We start from the raw sequence: 18,841 nt of genomic DNA on the forward strand, positions 1-18,841 counted from the left end.
AGCACAAACCAGGTGAGGCGCCATTTGAGCCAGGGCCCAACGATGCCGTGGACGAATGGTAAAACGGGATTATCGATAAGAACTCTATTTATAAGGGGGACCGGCAGTGGCAGTGGGCTCCCAGTCGAGATCGAAACAAGTCATTTCTGCATAAAGGTAGCGAACTAATAGTGTGTAAATAAGCATAACACTGACCGCTAGTGACCGGGACTGCCGAGACCACGATGATGGAAATCAACGGAAAAGCAAGTTCAATTGAATGTAAATAAATAAAGCCATTGTAGCGATTGTGTCGCATTCATGTCCGTTGTTTTAGTGCGTTACATACTTGAATTTAACCGAAAAAATAGTTTTATAATTCACTCCAAACCTGCTACACACTACACGTGGTTTTCAATTAGCCGACAGATTTCTCCAATTAATAACCGGAAATCTTCGCCAATTTTAATCGTCATTTGAAAGTAAATCAGTCAAACGTAGTAAACGGCGTCAGCAGTTTGCGTTTAAAAAGTGATAATGACGTGAGATTTGATGCAAGATTGCACGCGAACCAAGCGCATCCCTTTGGAATCGTACCATATATCATCCACAAAAAGTTTGAATTCCAAACATTGTAGAAAAAATAGCTCACAAAAATTCACAACGCTTGATTATGCTGAGAAATATTATTCGTCAAGCGGAACGATTAATTTTATTTTGAAGAGCTTTTTCAAGTGACCAGTTGCAGAGAAGTTTGTTTGAGACTGAATCCATCTTTTTCAAAACAGTCCGAAATATTGACAAATATACACAGTATTTTCAAAAGTGAAAAATACAAAAAGGTAAACATGAATTAATTTGGCTTCCGCAACATACTACTTTTTCCAAATAAAAGTGCCCGATAGTGGAAATTTAACGAAATGCGCGAGATTAACAATTCAAAAATGACAGCTCAATGACAGCAAATGACAGAGCAAGCTCTGACAGCTGGAACTGAGAACTCTCTTTTCTAACCTCACTTTTCGATTTTCGTAGTTTGAAAGTACTGTATTTTTCCGTGTATAACGCGCACCTTTTCCCCAATTTTTTTAGCTCTAAAATCTGGGTGCGCGTTATACACGGAAAAATACGGTAAATATGTTAAAATAGAAATCATCGAAAGCAAAAACCGGGACAAGATTTAAGTTTTTTCTATTTTGAGGCGCCAAATTTAAAACAGAAATGCTTTAATGTAAATATCACCCAGCAACGAACCGTTTCATATTTTAAGTCGGTTTCTAACTTTATGCATAAATTCAGCGACAGCGTGATGTGGATAATGTTTTGCGATAACAATTTGCCACCGAGTTCCCGGTTCCACACCGGTTATTTCAACTGGCGGAAAACCGAAACACGAAATCCATTTTCAAATTTTCAATTTTACCACTTTGCGCACAAAACAACAACAACTCTAACCTGCAAAAGTTGCCGGCTAACTCCACCGCAACACTGGGCTGTTCAATGAGTTCTGCGCCTCGATAAGAGAAACACCATTTTATGGTTTGAAAAACACTGTTTTATTCAGTATGGTCTCCCTGAACATACACTGGTTTCAACGAGACTCCAATTTATGAATTATGTTGGCCATTTTCAAAATGTTCCTTCTTTCACTGAACCGCAGAACTTTTGGAACAATCCAATTTGAACACCATCGCACGCACACACGCGAACGCACCGCAGTTATCTCGCTCTAGCGTCGGATGTCCCTTTCCCGTTCGTAAATCGTACGCAAAAAAGAAAAATCGAAAAAATAGAAAACCAGAGACCAAGAACGCGGCGAAAAAACCCGAAGTGCGAAACGTGAAAGTGTGTGTAAACCGAAGTGAAACCGAAGTGAAAGGAGAAAAACCAGGGACCGGGAACGCGGGAACGCCGGAACCAGTAATTTGTTTTCATCATCAGAAAGTGCAGAGTCTAAAATCTAAAATTCGAACAAGAAGGAATATTTGAAACTTCTTGTGTTTACAATAAACAACAATAATAACTTCCAAGCTGACATGGTGCAAACATTGCTAACTCTGCTGCGCGAACACCGTTAAAATAAATAGTTCCTTGTGTTCCTTCCGCGAGAGAAGAAGAAAAAAAAAGTGTTACTTCCGGCCTCATCAGCAGCAGCAGAATCCGACCATGGTGTGGCTGATTTAGAGGAACCGCCGAGCCCGATTTCTGTGATTGGTGTTTATTTTCTTGCGTTGTTATTGCGTTTTGTTATTGTTGTTGGTTGGTGCCCTATTGTTGTACGTGTCTCAGCAGTGTAAGTTTTGCATGTGTACAATACGCGCGCGGGATTTATCTCTCGTGCTGCTGGCTCTGGAGGTCGAAGGGACGAAGGCGCCTATCGTGAGTGAGTCATCTCTATTTTTCTCCTCTCCGGCCGTAATGTATCGGAATGGAGCTAGAAACACCCTTTTCGGATAGCGCAAGGTGGCCGGAATTCCAACCTCAACTCGGCGGCACTGAGACCGTGTGCGTGAAAACAAAAAAACACGAGCCCCCGAAAGGCCATTCTCTGGCGACTGGTTTTTGGGCCGCCGCCGGGCCGCCGTCTCTCGCCATCTCGCTCGCTCGCACGCTCACGCGTCGTGTGCGAAGAGGAAAAAGCTTCACTCCTACGTTGGCCGGTCCGGGCCGAAAATGTGTGTCTGCGTGGCGGTGTGCGTACGGTGGCCGGCCAAAGAAAGGTCAAATTCAAAATAAGAAGTGCACTATTTTTGAGAAATTTAAAGCCCGTTCAAGGTGGCCCGTTCCGGTGTGTTTTGTTGGTGGTGAACATTTCGTGCGGTTCCAGTGACCCCCAGCAGCCCGCAAAGAAGCGCTGGCCAGGGACGTAGTTTGTGTGTTGGTGCGTGGTGCGAGTGTGCGGAAGGTCCTGGGAATCTGGCGAAGTGATAAGAGCGGGAACCGAACTTGTGATTGATGGGAACGGTTTTGTTTTGTTTACACGAAACAGTGCCCATCCACGTGTGCCTTAATTTCCAACCCATTCGTTCACTTTAATTTTGTCTTTATTTCGGTTTTAAAATGTCACTCTCTCCATGCACCTTGTGTTCTAGCGGCTATTGGTCCTGCTGTCGGTGAAAGTGAATTTCGTTCGAGCTCGGGAGTGTGTCGTGTCCGTGTCCCATTGTCGTTCTTGTGTTCGCTAGTGCAACTGTCAACGTCCGGAGTGTGTGTTAGGTTTAGGTGATCCCAACATAAGAATAGGAAACTCGCGGTCAACTCTTTTTAGCTGGAGCTAGTGTCCTGCTCGTGCGTGATCGGTCCGTGAACAACATCGATGGCAGCCCCAGCAACCAGTGCCCAGTTTCGGCACCTTTTCCGGTGCCCCCCGACCATGCTGCTCGGATCGGAGTATTCCCTCTTCGGGCTCGGCAGCCTAGCTAGGAACCAATCGAGGTCAAAGGTAAGCACACCAGCCAGCCACTCTTCGGCCCATGGCCACTTGTTGTTACGGGCACCGGCCGGTTATGATGTCATTGTAGCACAAGCGCTCGGAACACATCATTAACCCTGCATGCCGATGGCGATGCGTTACTAAGCAACGGCACTTCTCGGAACCACGGCCTCCGTCATCAGTCTCGCAATCTGAATGCACAACCCTTACACGCGTCATGGTATGCTTCGGTTCTCGCCGTAGGTCAAAAGCACGTTTACGTACTTCAATTGCACTGCCGAACGACTGTTTTGCTTTGCATAAAGCGACCCTTTGGATGGAAGATCGACACCACGGGATTGATTTACGTATTAAAAACCGTTTGCTAAATGGACGCTCCATAGTCCCTTTGCTGTAATCAACACCCACGGTTCGCGTTTCGTATTGCAGAAAGCGAGTGGAGTGCGCGTCCAACTGTCAAACTGTAACGGGATCCATTTTTTGTCGCTCGTTCACGAAAGGCGTTGAAAACGTGTGTCCATCAGTCCGTTCCCGGGCGGGCAACGGGTGGTTTCGTCCATTTCCGTGCGTGAAGTACTCTGGCTCTGCTGGCCCATATAACGCGTCTAGCGAAATCTGGTGGAAACAGGACATCGTTTGGTCACTACCACTACCCACTGCTATTCGCCGGGTCGTTCCCGGTGACACACCGTGTCGTGAGTCTATTTTTAAGCTTGCCCAAATTCACTCAACCATTTCGATTACGATGGGCGAGATTTACAAAATATTGTTCTACCGTGAAGCTGCTGACGTGGCGTTGCGCATTCGGAATGAGCGAACGTTAAATAATTTTGAAAATAAATTTTCTGCACACGAAACGGTTTGGCGGCGCAACTTTGGTGGCTCTTTAGTCATTCTTCTCAGAGCAAGCCCGTGTCGTTGCCCGTGCCTTTGGCTTATGGAAATGAATCTCTTTTTATGATTAAAGACCTGTTTTAATGCTGGCGTCGTGCTTCAAATTGAGAGGTCGGGGAGCTAGGAATTAATTCGCTCGCTGGCTCGTCACCCACTGCAAGGTGTGAACAGTTCACATCTTTTGCACTGGCTCTAGGCATAAAGTATGCAAATGTAATTCAATTGAAATACAGCCGAGCAATCGCCCCCAGCAGCTGGCCGTAACCAGTTGGAAGCGCAACGGAGAGTAAAAATAGAAACCTTTTTCTCCTCGTCCTTTCGGCAGAGGCGGCCGCGGTATGTTGTAGAGTTTTTCATCTGTTCGCGTTTTGTTAAAACAATGCGTCCGGAATCCCTGTCTGTAGTACCGATCCGATGTGCCGGGAAAATTGGAAAAGCAAACCAACTTTCGCTTTCACTTTTGGCGGCGCCCGGAACGGGTCGTGGAAATTAGGCAAATACGGGTCGCCGTGGCCCGTTTCACATCAAAACATGACACATGTTTCCGAGTTTTTACTCGGCTTCTTGCTGTACGGCCGCCGGGCATTTATCCCCGGGATTGGCAGTCGCCCCGGGTCTCTGTGTGGGACTTTCCGATTCGTACACGAAAACGCCCCGTTGTTGGTTCGTTTGTTATCCTTTTTCCCTCCGGGCGAAGTGTAAACAGAACAGATTCTGGCCATAATCCTGGCCAGCCGTTTTCTTTTTATGTTCGATTTCTACTGTAAACTCAACACAAATAAGAATCGTGCAAAATCGGCTACCTACATCAGGGAGCGGGAAACTGTTCCCGAGTTCGTGCCACAATCGAAAGGGCTGTTACATTACATTATTTTGTTATTGTCTGATTTTTTATTAAAAAGCTTCTGCTGGATAACGTTTTGGTTTGTGTGGCAGCAATTTAAACTAACGATGTGATGATAAGTAACTGCGAAAACCACAGTTTTTTCTCATGTCAATAAAACTTTGGCTTTTCAAAACCAAAAACGTATCAATAGTTGTATTTCTAATCACTTCGGATTGCAAATTTAAAGCGATTTTTAGAATATTCCGAGCAGTTAGCATCACGGATGCTCCATTTTCATTATCTTCACGCACAACATCGCTGACATCAACTGAGGAACCGTCCAAACCCGAAGGCCTTGGCAACAGACGAAAAGCGGACAGACTTTCCGAAAGGCCTCCTCGTTATCAGCGCCAAAAGCAGAGTTCGATGTCATGTCCCCGTATGGGTGGCGAGATTGTTTCTGGCGCTGTGAAAAGCACAAAAAAAACTTTCTGTGCAAATAAAGGTGGACCATATTGAAATAAGCGCCTATTTATCATTTATGTTTCCCTACCGCGGCAACGAATGTTGGTTGGCGCCAAAAAACCGGTGCGGCTTAACTGCGGCCGGAACAAATTTACCACCGGACGATGGCGGAACGGATTGAATCATCCCCGGTCCCCGTGGAGTTAATCGCTGACAGATGGATTAACACGGATTAATACTTTACGTTCGAGTAAACATTGGCCACGTGGTTGGCCAAAAAAGGTCAAACGTTGCCGCGTGCGACCTTTTATCGTTAATCGATTCCGATCGCCAGAGAGAACCTATTTTCGGCTAGACAAATGTTAATTGTTGCCGAAATGGCAACGAGAAACAATGGGAGGAACGGGCATTTTGTGTCTCCATCTCCGTGTCCTGGCCAGTATATTTATGCAATCTAGCCTTTCCGAATCCGTCTGGCGCCTTCGAGGGGGGCCGAATTGAGCTGGTCCCAGAATTTGTGGCGGCGCCACCGTCTGCAGCTTTGGCCTTGGGCGGAAAACCTTTACGGGTCGCAGCACCTGTCCAATGATTTTCAAATCACCCGACCATGTGCTTGAATTTTTGGCCGCCAAAGGCCACGCCGTCTCGTGTTCTGGTTATAGATTTATCTACATCTTAGTACGGATGGTGTGGTACCGTTTTTTGGCATTTTGTACGCTGCCAACAATGCAGATTTTTGAAACACCTAACAATGCTGGGTTTTTACCTTCCGCACGTTAGGCTCTGTTAGACTAGTAAAATGTTTTTTTATGTTTTCCTTTGCAAACCCTACTGGGCTGGGCTTCTAAAAACGAACGGAAAATCCGAGAAACTCGCGATACACGAGTAGGGTTTTCTTTGGAAAGTGGCCAATTGGAAGCAGCAAAAGGGCGATTCAACGTCGATTGGTGGTTTTGTAATTGGAATCGGGATGCTCCAGGGGTTTTTTGGAAGAAAAAACGTCACTTAAAAATATGTTTCAAATGGAAATTGTTTGGAAAACCATAAAAAAAGCAAAAAGAGCATCTTGTAGATCGATACTTTTTGCTGATCGTATCGAGATTATATCTCCTTGACACACACAATCCAACCTGTCACGTGTTAGCGTCCTTTTCCATCCCTAAATTATGGATCCTTTGCACAACCTCTCAGAAGACATTCCGGTCGCTCTCGCCCAAACCGCTCAATCAACGTTGGCAACATTCGGCCGCAAAAGTCGTTCGACTGTGATACCAGTGACCCATAAACCTGATAATGGATCAAGATCGAAAATAGACCTCCAGGACACGTGGCGGCAGGCAAACCTACACAACGCCACTTCGTGGACGAGAAGAGATTGCTTTTTACAAAACTTTTCCACGAAACAAGCTTTTGGGGTTGGGACCGTAATGGGCTTTGCCCTCCGTCCTCCGGCCATCGATCGGTCAATAATTCATAAATTATTCATTCCAAGAGGTGGTGGTCCTCGGGCATTGCTTCGACTTTCCACGTTAAAATAGTTTTTTTTACCGTTCACCGCCGGACGAAATCTCATTGCGGTTCATTCATTGCTTCATTCCGCACCGACCACGAGTGACCGGAAGCTTGCCCACAGGAACTGGCTGTCGGAATGGATAAAATTGGAGATTGGTTCGATTGTTCGCGATTGCCCGAGATGAGATGCCCGATTGGGCTGATGACGAACATGACGCGGTCTGCAACATGACGCGGTGGTTAAACTGACCCCTCGTTAAAACGGGCCGCCCCGATGTGTGCACCAAAACGGCGCAGGATTCTTTCGGACCGGATGCCTGCCGTTTGATTGGATGTTAATGAGGAAAATTGGTGGCCTCCTGCTGGTGGCCGATGTGGCCGTTTCTTTTCCGTGCTCGCATTCGCAATCCTGTGTCCTGTGCACAGGATTCGGCATCAATTAATCCGACTCATTTGTCGCCGCTGGTTGCTAGGCTTCAGGTGGAAAGAGGCAAAAGCGGAACTTCGTCATCGAGCGCGGTAGGAATGTGAAAATCATTTCTCTTCAGCATCATCCGACAGTAAAATGACACATTCGTCGAGGGGTCGCCAGGTACGTTCGATGGAACTCTTCTTTCGCTGAGCCACCGTCGCTGAGCCAGCCTTCGACGCCTGCAGCGCATCGCCGGGGAATGTCTGAACGCCCCACAGCAATAGAAACGGCATCCGAAGCAAATAGACATCCCGCGGTGACGGAATCCGGTGACAATACACTGCGCACCGGTGTCCCGGTGGTCCGTGTGTTATTGAAAAGATGACAAGTAAATATGATGATGGCTTCGCTTCGGTGTGCTTGGCATATTTTCCTCCCGCTGCTTCGAGGGTGGCACACGAAACGCAGTGGGGGAAAATATGAAGCAATTTTCCGGTCCCGCCGTGCTTTTGAGACCCACCACCTTGCATTGTTTGTCACAAGGACCTGCGCGAAAATGTGTATCCGCCCAATTGTTCGTGAGTTTGTTGTTTGCGGGGTTTAGTGGTCTGGTGTGCTTGTGTCTGTTGAAGGTTCATATATTTTCCCGTTACGCATTTATGGTATTGTTTTTTTTTTCGTTGGTGCAAAACAATCATAAATATTCATGGTGGTGGTGCTCCGGTGGTTCGTTCGTGGTAATTTGATTTTCGTTTTTCTTGGACTTTTATTTAACATTTTTTTGGATGGCATTCATTTCACAGCACCGGTACCACCGCGGCCATCGGTCCGGAATTGGAAACCAAACATTCGGCCCCAGCTCGCGGCTGTTGGGTGAAAGGGGCTCCCACCAGGAACACCGAATGGTCCGATTGGTTTTCTGGTGTCAGTGCAAAAGCACCAGTGCTTTACGGAAAGATGGAAACCTCATCGCCAATCGGAGGACGATTTTAATTAAAGTTTAGTTTTGTGTGAAAAGTTTTCTCTCCAGTCGCTGGGCCCTGGTCGCACTCAGAAATGCATAAATTATGTTAAATTTTTAATTTAACAAAACAATGCTTCTCGTCGGTGCGCTGCTGCCGGGGCATCGGGCGTTACCGAGCAAATAGAGAAGCGACATGAATTGATAGACTGCACTTTGGAGACCCCTTCGATTGCATTTATAATGAAGCGTTTTCCGTGTTGTGCACGGCCACTGCAGGCGCTACCGTGAGGCCCGTAGTTTGTTTATTGGGGCTCAATTCAAATTTAATTCTGGCTTCCATTTTAAGTGTCGCAAGGACATGCCGCCGCCGCAGCACCGGAAGGACAGCTTCGTATGCATTTTCGAAAGCGCGCACGGCACCGCCGTACCTTTTCATTAGCCTTTATTTATTTTTTATCGACACTCTGGCCGGAATGGGCAGCTAATTTAATTCCGACCAATCAAAATGTGCCATCGAAGCCCGAAATTGGGCCGACTGTTTCGGTGTGTCGCACCACGTGGCGTGGTGGCGAACAAACGGCGGAATATTGTTGCAGCAGTCCGTGCACCGGAACTGCAACGGAAGTCGGATGCGATTTATGCAAGAATAAAACATGATTGGATTAGCGAATTTCTCCCATTCTGTGCCCGTCAGATTGATTGATCCGTTTTGCTGCACTCGGGTTGCTTCACAAAACACAGTTGTGGCTTCCGCTCGTTCGGCGCATCGGTTAGGTTTCGATTGACCTCGACCTCGTGCTGCTTCTCTTTCTATTTCGATTGCTTTTTTGCGAACGAAGCTAAAATGCTGTGCTGCTGCGGTACAAGATTTATCGCCACCCGTCAGCAGCCAGAGACCGTGCTCTGGCAAGGAGATAGGAGAGACAGTTTGCAACGCAGTACAATGCAACATAAATGACAACATAAACAATGACACCAGATTGCTGCTGATGTTGCTGTATATTTGGTTGGCGATAGAATGAAAGTGGCCCACTTCTGGCGGGTGTCACTTTCGGTAGGAAGAATGCAGTGCTAGTTTGCTGCTTGTGGCTGGATGTAACGAGATGGCGCCCAACCATCACCATCTCCCCCTGATGACTGACAGCCACAATAATAATTGGCTCGTCAACCGTCATCCTCGGTGCAATGTGTTCTCATGCATCGCGATGTCCTGGATGGACAGGTCAGCGTGTTGGCCACACTTGAACCCGGGGGTATCAAGTGGTTAATTAATTTAAATTGATTGCATTATTGCATATTAATTGGTTCACCCGCAACGGATTTGTTTGAATCAGCGCAGATATCAGTGAATTCTTTCAGTTGTACTTTGTATGGAGATGAGCTGGTAAATATTAATTCCTACATTCTACTGTCCATTTCATTCACATTATAGTGCACTAGAAACAAGTTAAAAATCTCTCGCTCGATGCTTTTTGGTTGCGCAAAACTCGCCACACAAACACCGAGTGGCGGCTCCGGGTTGTCTCATCTTGCTTCTGAAGTGTGCTTATCTTCGTCTTGGGCTTTGCGTATCCTTGCCAAGGGTTTCGGTTTGGCATCCTCTAGGCACACAATGAGAGAAGCACTCACAAACTGTTAAAGAAAGAATCTTGCAGCATCGAGCTCTATTCTTTGTGGTTTCGGCTTCTTGTTTTCGTGGATCCATTCCAGCATAGTTCGTACGCTTAATCTTTGAGCCTTTGCTGGTGTGCCTTCCCTGGCTTCGGATGGCGGGTAACCGTTCGAACCGTTGGGATCGCTTTTTCTCCCTCCATTTCATTGCCGCCATCTGGGAGCGTGTCCTGAGTGGAGTAGTTTTTCGGTTAGAGAACACACGGTGCACGCTGCCGTCGCGCACATTGGACGTGAATCGTCGGAAAGCTCCCCTGGGGAGAATTTAAGTTCAAACGAAACTCGAACCTTCGCGCCCGAGCTAGCTGGAGCATATTAAGATAAGCTGAACCCCCCTCAAACGTTCGGGTTTGGATTATGCTTCAATGTTGTCTTCGATACGAGTGCCCTCTCTTTCTTGTCTCGCGGCTGAGGCTTGGTGTTCATTATCATAAAAGCAGTAAAAACACAGCAAACAATTTTGGCCCTCCAGAAAGCTTTAATAGAATAAAGACAAAAAGCGCCTTGGAAAGCCGTCGACCCCCCTCGGTAATGTCATAATGCCAACGCCGGGTCGCCAGGTTTCGTCCTTGAGCTCTCGGGTTGCCCCGAAACAGGAGACATAAAGTCTGCCCGGATCGCATTACTTGGCGCTCGACGGTGCCGAACGAGCGCGCGGAACAACAGTCAAATCGTAACAAATATTAAGTGTTTACCCAAGTGCGGCGAATTCTCGGGCATTTTAATTGATTTCTGTTGAGGACAATATTTTCCCAACAGCCGTTTCCCAGGATTGATAGAAAAAATTTGGATGTCATCAGCATAAATAACGGAACGCAGGCGGGAGGATACTCGCATGCATCTTTATGGCTCGTGCAGATGGCAACCAATAAACCTGCCCCTGTTTTCCGGACAATGATCACGGCTTTTTATGATCATCTCTTCTTCATCATTTATTTTTTCGAAGCGTGTTTTTCATTCAACAATGTATATCAGCAGAGACCGATTGCGATGGCATTTGCAGGATCGAAACGTTCCGTTCCAGCGCCATCCACAGTCCCGTACCAAGGACCTTCTCGTTAGTAGATTTTCCTCCTTCATTTCTTGCAAATCATCCACGACCACCCGGTCCGTCACTTTTGCTGATGTTTTCGTGTGTGAAGCCAGTAGCTTTTATCTTGCCCTTCAAATGTCCGGACCGTTGTCGTGTCGCTGGAATGCTGGAAAATGTGCAATTTACCAGAAATAATTTCAACATTCATTTCCAAATGTCCGTAGAACGAGATTAGCTAGCGCACGTAAAAGACGTACGCTTGGCGCTTTAAAGGCGCTCGCAATCGGCGTGAAACAGAAACGGCGAGTCGAATATCATGTTACGAATGCGTATACTCATCTCCTCCTTTTGGAGCGGCCCCAATCGGCTTCTTGTTTTTTGTGTGCCCTCCTTTTTGTTTGCTGGTTCCGTTGTTTTTTTCGCTCTGTACGATTTGTTTACTTATTTCATTGTACTCGTAGGATACTCGGGATATCTTCATTACACAAGAGGCACCTGGCGTCTCCATCGCGAGGTCACCCCATTACGGTGCTAATTTTTGCTCCAACGACCGACCCCGTAGGAAACTTTGATCAAAATTAGCATAGTGTAATTTAAAAATCAAAAGGAGCCCGAAGGTACGTTGGGCGCAGTGCAGGTGTTATTAGTTGCCGGAAACCCAAAGCCGTCCACTTTAGGCCAATCACGCGTAATACACGCGTAATTAAGAAGAAAAGCTTCAATCATTCCACGGTGAAATCGAGCACCGCCGAAGAAAGGACGTCTTTTCTAGACGTTGTGTGTTTGTATGTGTCGAGGCAATTTCCGTAGGGATTCACTTCATCGAACGCACTCTCGATGACATTTCCCGAACATCCCGGGGCCGTCCGGAGGGTATCGCAATGCCTGGGGGTTGTCCGTTCGCGGTGAGAAAACCCCTCAGCCGATTGATATTCAAATATTGAAATTTATTCATGGCCTGTAACGATCGGGTTGCGGTGGTCGGGGCCAGCCCGCCAGGCCGTAAAGCTTTGGCTGTTTTAACGAAATGCATGTGCGTTTACCGGCGGCGACCGACCCGGTGCGGCTTCGTTAGGCAGAAAACATTGGAACGCCGTGCCGGGCGCCTTCGGTGGCGCCGCCGTCCCTTTCGGTCTCGGGTCGGCACTCGAAGATCCTGCTAAGCGCTGTGCTTTGTGAACCGTACGGGAAACAATCGAAACAACTAAGCCCTTATTTGTGTTGTGTTGCTACTCTGGGGTGACCTTTTGGGTGGTTGGGTGAGAAGGTGTGTGCGCTCGAGGTCACCGGATTGCCATGTTTCCGGGTCCTTATTGGCATCAATCTCTTGCGCTGTGCAATTCGTCAGCTATACAGGCGTAAAAGGTAGCTCTTTTTATTTGCTGAATTAACTCCAGGAGCCGTTCTAGTTGAAAAACTCAAACAGGTCTTCGGCAGGTGATAACAATCCCAACCTAGATGACCTACCTGTGCCTGCACACAGGGACTCGATTGCGATTTTCGACCCAACGACGTGTTGGTCGTGTTCGATTTGGGTCTGCATAATGTATTTCTTGACATTTCGGCAATAGATCCCACTTTGCGTGTGACTGGGTTCGCCTCGCAAATCAGGCGGAAACCATTTCGCTCCCGAAAAGCTGCGCCGTCCTTTTGGGTGACATGTGCTCCCGAGTCATGACAGGACCCGCCCAGCACACACACACACACACACACTGTGCCGATTGCGGTCGATTTGCTTGGCCGACTAGCTGTTAACGCCTTCTAGTCCTGGGCCGCGCCACCGGGTCCGTCGGGCAGAGGATTTATCGATCGTTCGATTCGTTCGACCGCCAAAGAAGAGTTTGTGATAAATCCTTCCGCAATCTCGTTTCTCACACGGATCGTAAAATACAATTTCGGGTTTGCGTGTGTATGAGGGCAGATTATTTACGAGTATGTCAGGGGGCTTCTGTAATTTCGTTTTAAGTGTTTACACACATAATCTGAACTTGCGTCAACTTTTCGGCGTCCAATCTGTTTGTCCGGAATCGTTGAGATTTCTCCTTCTTTTGTATCAGTTTTTGTGCTTTACACAAAGAAGCAGCCTCCCACAGTTGTGTTTAACTTTAACATTCTAATTAAGGCAGGCAGCCTTTGAAAGCCATCAAAGCACGGGCGAACTGTGTTGATCCTGCTCAACTTTGGCATCAGTTTTTGTGGTTTTTTCATTAGACCTCAGACGGCACACGGCGGTACAAGTCTCAGTTTCTCGTTCACCAAGACGCAGACTGGGGCAGGACTGAAGCGGTGAACCGGAGAGTGTGGTGTTCTATGTCCTGAGGCCGATCTCCGGAGCGTATGTGACGTGCTCCATGCGGTGCCGTCGGAAGTGGTAATATGCTTGTGCTGCCGCTGCTGCGCTGCGCCTGGTAAATAGTTTCGTGGTGTTCGACGTAAATACACCACCTGACAGGGAGTGTGGCCGACGCCACCGGCGAAAGCGAGAAAGCGATGGTAGCGTTGTGTAAATTATACCATATTAAAATTCTCATATTAAAAGTTGCAAAAGTAGTCCAGCACCAACCGGCTCGTGGTGGAACACCCGCCACGTACACCTACGTGGAGGTCTTTGATCATTTTTCTCCCGTGTAATAGCTTTCGAAATATGCGCCTAATCTTGGTTTTTAATAAAATTATGCCATCACGAAGAGTGATGCGCAAAATGATGAACCTTGACAACCAAAGTCGATATTCACACGATATATTCAAATAATGCGTTTGCTTCTTGGCCCGCTCGGCGTTACGTGATTATGTTATTGCTTCAAACTCTTCAACGGACGGCGCTTGTCTTGTCTAACTTTGATTGATTACCACTGGCCCGTAGTACTTCCTAGTGCCCTTGTTTATATTGCATCACGCAGCTTATCAAATAGATTTATGAATGGCGTTGGTGAAGTGATGGATCGAGCGACGAGGGTTCACTTACAAACGATCGATTTTCGCAAATAAGTAGTAGCGCCTGTCTGCTTGGCCGGTTTCCTGCGAGACAGCGCGGCGTATTAAAATATGGATGTGTTTAGTTGTGTTCGAAGCGCCATTTGATTACGCGACCGGTGAACAAATAATGGGCTTTCCCCAAGACTCGGCGACTGTCCCGGTGTCTATGATATGCTAAAAATAGCATACAAATTACTGCTTCTTATCTGTCCGTTGACCGTGCTTCCAATCGATGTTTTTGTCAACTAATTGTTGTTGGCTCCCCACGCTCCGTTTAACATAAAATAGCAAATAGCTTTTTCGCTACCCTCAACATTAATAGATAAGAGTCTTTTCTGATCAATTACAATGCCATGTACCGCGAACAATAACCATAGAGGTCTATGTTGGACGAAATGTATATAAGACAATGGGCTAATGTACTCTGCGTAACGGCGTCCCTTGACACACCAGAATCCGCGTCCGCAGTATTTACAAAACTAACAAAAAAAAGCCAAATGTCTATGCGCTCGGCATACTAAGCGCTGCAGATTACATAAGATCTATCCGGCTTGTCCAAACGCACGGCCTCATCATTCAATTCGCAGAGCCTCCGTTTTATGGTCGAACTCGGAGGTCTTGATGGGCGCAACGCAATATTCAGCCAAATATGTTTTGCCGAAACTCTCCATTTCTGTGGTCCCCCTTCGCTAGACATAAAGAGATGTTGGTTCACTGGCCGCGTTCCGTTTACTGCTCCAGCATACAGCCACACGGATCTGTGATTCGGACGTACATGAAGACCCCGGTTCTAACGCAGTCCGGAGATTCCCACATTCTGCATAACTCCTCCAGATAGCCCGGATACGTGTTTGCGTTGCGGAAGCGTGACCAGTTTTAATCACGATTACGTCGAAAGTAGTGACCGCAATTTGTTTTATGTTTCTCAGCGCACCCGAACAGTATATCAGCAGAAGGGCGATGTCAATAGGCAATCACTCATGCTGACAGGCAAACATCGTCCTGCCATTTACGGTACAACACCTTCGAGGTGTCGATAAGGGTGCTACTACGTTTGTAACCTTTGTTAGCTTCCTACCGAAAATATAGGTGATTATCGTACTTTTACACTACATCTTGAAGTACGTTTCGTACTCGCGCTAATCTTATCGTGAATCATTCGATTTCGTTCCGCGAGGTTGTGCGAATGGTCCAAGGAAATGCGTAAGCGTTCAATAAAACTGTACTCCGTAATTTGGTAGAATTACACTCTCGGTAATCCGGCCGAGCGGACCAAATAGGTTTACGACATTGTTTGGGACAGCCCACAATCCTCCCACTGATGGGTGGTTGCTGATTGTTGTTACGGTGTGCACTGTGCAACAACCATTAATCGGACGGGCTCGGTGAGTGTCAAAGACGCACGATACGATCTTATATCATTTGAATTAATTACTATTCTATTTTATATATCCCCTTTTTATCTTTTTGCGGCATATTCAGGGAAAAGTGTAGGATTCTAATTGCTTGTATTATATTTATTTTACAACTTTTTACAACGAACATAGGCAAATGGCATAATCATTATTGTTCTTGGAATTTTATTGTTTACAAAGATGTGAGTCAACCAATCCAACAGGAATTAATAGCATAAAACTATGCATTTGTTTACAATTCGTTTCAGAGTTGTTTTTTTTCTAAACTTAGATTACTCTTGGTCTGAACACTCGTTTCGTATTTTGCCTGGCGAGTTGAAATATGATGTACACTTTAAATAAACAAACGTCAGGCAGGATTAACGAGCAGGGAAGTAAGGTTAAACGATTGCAACCTCTGCTAGTAGCTGATTCCTCGCCGCGGAGTCTCAACAATACGCTGTGATTAGGAGGAGGATAAAAAATTACTATACTGACCTTCATCCGTGACAGTGTTTATTTTGATAGCCAAACACTGCCGTGACCAGGATTCGAACCTGGGTTACTACGGCCACAACGTAGGGTCCTAACCACTAGACGATCACGGCTACAGAAGGTCGATGCGGTCCCGTTGTTTGCCGATCGATTTGCTTGCGCTTGCAACCCCCAAAAACCCCGATACTGGTTTATGCTAGTTAGCAACGAAATGCGGGACCCAAAACTCGTGCGCCCGTTTCATTTCATTTCGCGCTCCGTTCAGGCTGACGAAAATCCATTAATCTGCGTTTTTGCCAACTTGTGTCCATTAGCTCCACGATGTATGTTTCGCTCGAAGTAGCCTTCGTGGGAAAGTGAACTCGCAATTGAAGGTATTTTTTCTGGCTCTTCGGCAAAGATATTCGAAAGGTTTTTCATAAAAACACTGAGAAGCGGTAGATCGTGCTGTTTGTTGTGGACATACTTACACCGACAGATCCATTGCAATTCGCAAACTCCTTTGAACCAATCTCGGCCGCTGAAAGATTATCCGACTTCGCAATGGTGGGCTAGGCCACGGGTGTCATCGTTGTGGTTGAGCATTTTTACGGCATCACAAGCGCGGCCATTAAGTGAAGCAAAAGTGCTATCGACCACGGGAAGTGTCATGGGACGTGCCCTGCATGCGACTAAACCAACCGCAGGCTCCAGACGCCCAGAAGCCGGTGTGTTTCCGTTGTTCTTAAAGCACAACGTTTCTGACGGGATGTTAGTGAAAATCGTCGTCGTCTAAGTGAAACGAGCTGGAAGGATTTCATAATTCGTACGTGTAGAGAGTAGAAATGCCATAAGCTGTCGTTCGCTTTCCGGTTCACCGACGAAGGGGCACTTGCCTTGCCTTTGGACCAACACGAGTAACGAAGTTTGTTAGATCATCATTCTACAAAGCATTAGATTTTTAGAGCAAAGCCCCAGTGTACGTTGTCAGTAGGTATTGTTTTAGAGTTTGGGTTTTGCTATTCATTAATTTTATTTTCCCTTTGACGAGATTTGAATGCGCACACCTCGACGATGGATGTTTTCATTGAGCCAAATTTATGTTCCAGACATCAACAAACGTTGGCATATTGTTTGCGGCAGGCCTTATACAAATGAAAGCCGTGTTTTTCCGCCGCCAGCAGGTCGATTATAACGGTACAGAATGTCTTGTTGACTTTTGACAAAAACAACCTTCAACGTAAGCCATCGATGTCGTATCAGAACCCCTTTAGAACTGTGGATAGGCCTTTGTCAGTCACGTTCTGATGTTTGTGCAGATGATTAAGCTTCTTAGAGGAATTTTATGAACGTAAACCAACCTACGACACGCCGATCATTAAACGAAAGCAGTATTTTGCATGCGAGAAGGTGATAAGGCTTTCGAAGAGAAGATTAGTTTTGAAAATGTTTGCCTATCCTTCTGCTGCACGACAACAGCGGGGACTTCATTCAGACCCCTATTGTGCTTGTCTGCTTGTGCTGTGGGTAAACTATTGTGGTTTTGTTTCAGGCATTGGATCCACCCGAAACAAAAGGATAATTTCTGGTGAATCAGACGGTGCCGCAGCAGCCTGGGGGGAGTTTGATTTCAAAAGGACAGCATTTTTTTGCAGTTTGCAATCAATTTCCGGCGAAGGCGAACGGTACTACAACAGTGCACAACCAGAGGAACGAGTACGTTTTGTGTGGTCCTCTTTTAATCGGCACGAATCTCGTTGATGGGCCCCGTCAGGAAGATTGATGGCAAAGGATAGCTGTTTGGCATAAGATACGGGAGTGCAGGATTATAGTGAGGAGACATCACCCTTCTCAACTACTTGTCGCCAACGAACACTGGGGTATACTGTTATTTTTTTGTCGATTGTCCCAACCGACCGGTGATGATGGTTGCGGCGGATTATAAAGATAAATTCACTTCCACCGATATGCGAAAAATTTTTGGCACCGTTGCCTCGGAATCGCCTGAGAACCTTGCCGCTTCGTGTCACAGCCACGAAAAAGGACCCTATGGAGCATGGTTGCGATATATCATTTATATTCTTTCTGTTTCCGCCTCGACAACATTTCCGAAAAGTGAGCGATTTTTGACGGCTTTATAGGCGTGTTTTCTCTCTCTGCCCACGGGTCGGGAGCTTTTCCAGCCCATACGGTTGCATACGGTTCCAGAAAGGTCCGATATGATTATGTCCCAGACGGTTGTTTATTACTTTTACGGCTCTTGACGGGCTATTTCGTGGATTTGATGTTATTTATGTTTGCTTATCGCGACTACACCAGAGTCGCCGACAACAGCCAAAGGCCAATAATTCTGTTTTCGGCTTGAAACGTGCTTGGAAACTATTTCGGAAAGCTTATTAAATACTTAGGCGGATAACGTACACCCGATGTTAACGGTTGCTATCTCTCCCTCCATGAAGCAGTTCGCTCGAGAAGTTGAACACTAAAACTGCGCCTACATAGTTGCTCAATTCAATCAAACTTAATCCGCGCGGGCGTAGGAGCATCTGGAGCATCTGGAGCATCTGGAGCATAATGTTGTTTTCCAAATTGAACCTATCCGATTGTTGCCAGGAGTTTCCGTGGTGTAGTGGTTATCACATCCGCCTAACACGCGGAAGGCCCCCGGTTCGATCCCGGGCGGAAACACGAAAAGCTTCTCTTCTTTGGTTTTCCCCATTCATTTTTTTGTTCGACTATTAAAGATATTTGTACATCAATTAACATTTACTTCCTGCAGCATTGAACATACTTCTTTTAGCTCCAGCA

General features: G+C 46.5%; 1 protein-coding gene and 2 non-coding genes across 4 annotated transcripts in view; 2 read left to right on the forward strand and 1 right to left on the reverse strand.

The window, feature by feature from the left end:
- The first annotated feature begins 1,972 nt into the window (after positions 1–1,972).
- LOC131206338 (calcium uniporter protein, mitochondrial) overlaps positions 1,973–18,841 on the forward strand; it is an 88,632-nt gene continuing 71,763 nt past the window's right edge. Inside the window, exons 1-2 of one of the 2 annotated variants that reach the window (XM_058198859.1) lie at positions 1,973–2,272; positions 3,072–3,421. In XM_058198859.1, the coding sequence (XP_058054842.1) occupies positions 3,296–3,421 (126 nt within the window). In that variant the 5' untranslated portion in view covers positions 1,973–2,272; positions 3,072–3,295. The remainder of the gene's footprint in view (positions 2,273–3,071; positions 3,422–18,841) is intronic. The other variant, XM_058198860.1, reaches the window with a different exon arrangement.
- Trnah-gug (transfer RNA histidin (anticodon GUG)) lies at positions 16,096–16,167 on the reverse strand. Its single transcript has one exon. It is a non-coding gene; the product is annotated as a tRNA-His (tRNA).
- On the forward strand, positions 18,649–18,721 carry Trnav-aac (transfer RNA valine (anticodon AAC)). The gene has a single exon. It is a non-coding gene; the product is annotated as a tRNA-Val (tRNA).

The sequence above is a fragment of the Anopheles bellator genome, chromosome 1 (assembly GCF_943735745.2).
Source record: "Anopheles bellator chromosome 1, idAnoBellAS_SP24_06.2, whole genome shotgun sequence".
NCBI classification, from domain to species: Eukaryota; Metazoa; Arthropoda; class Insecta; order Diptera; family Culicidae; genus Anopheles; species Anopheles bellator.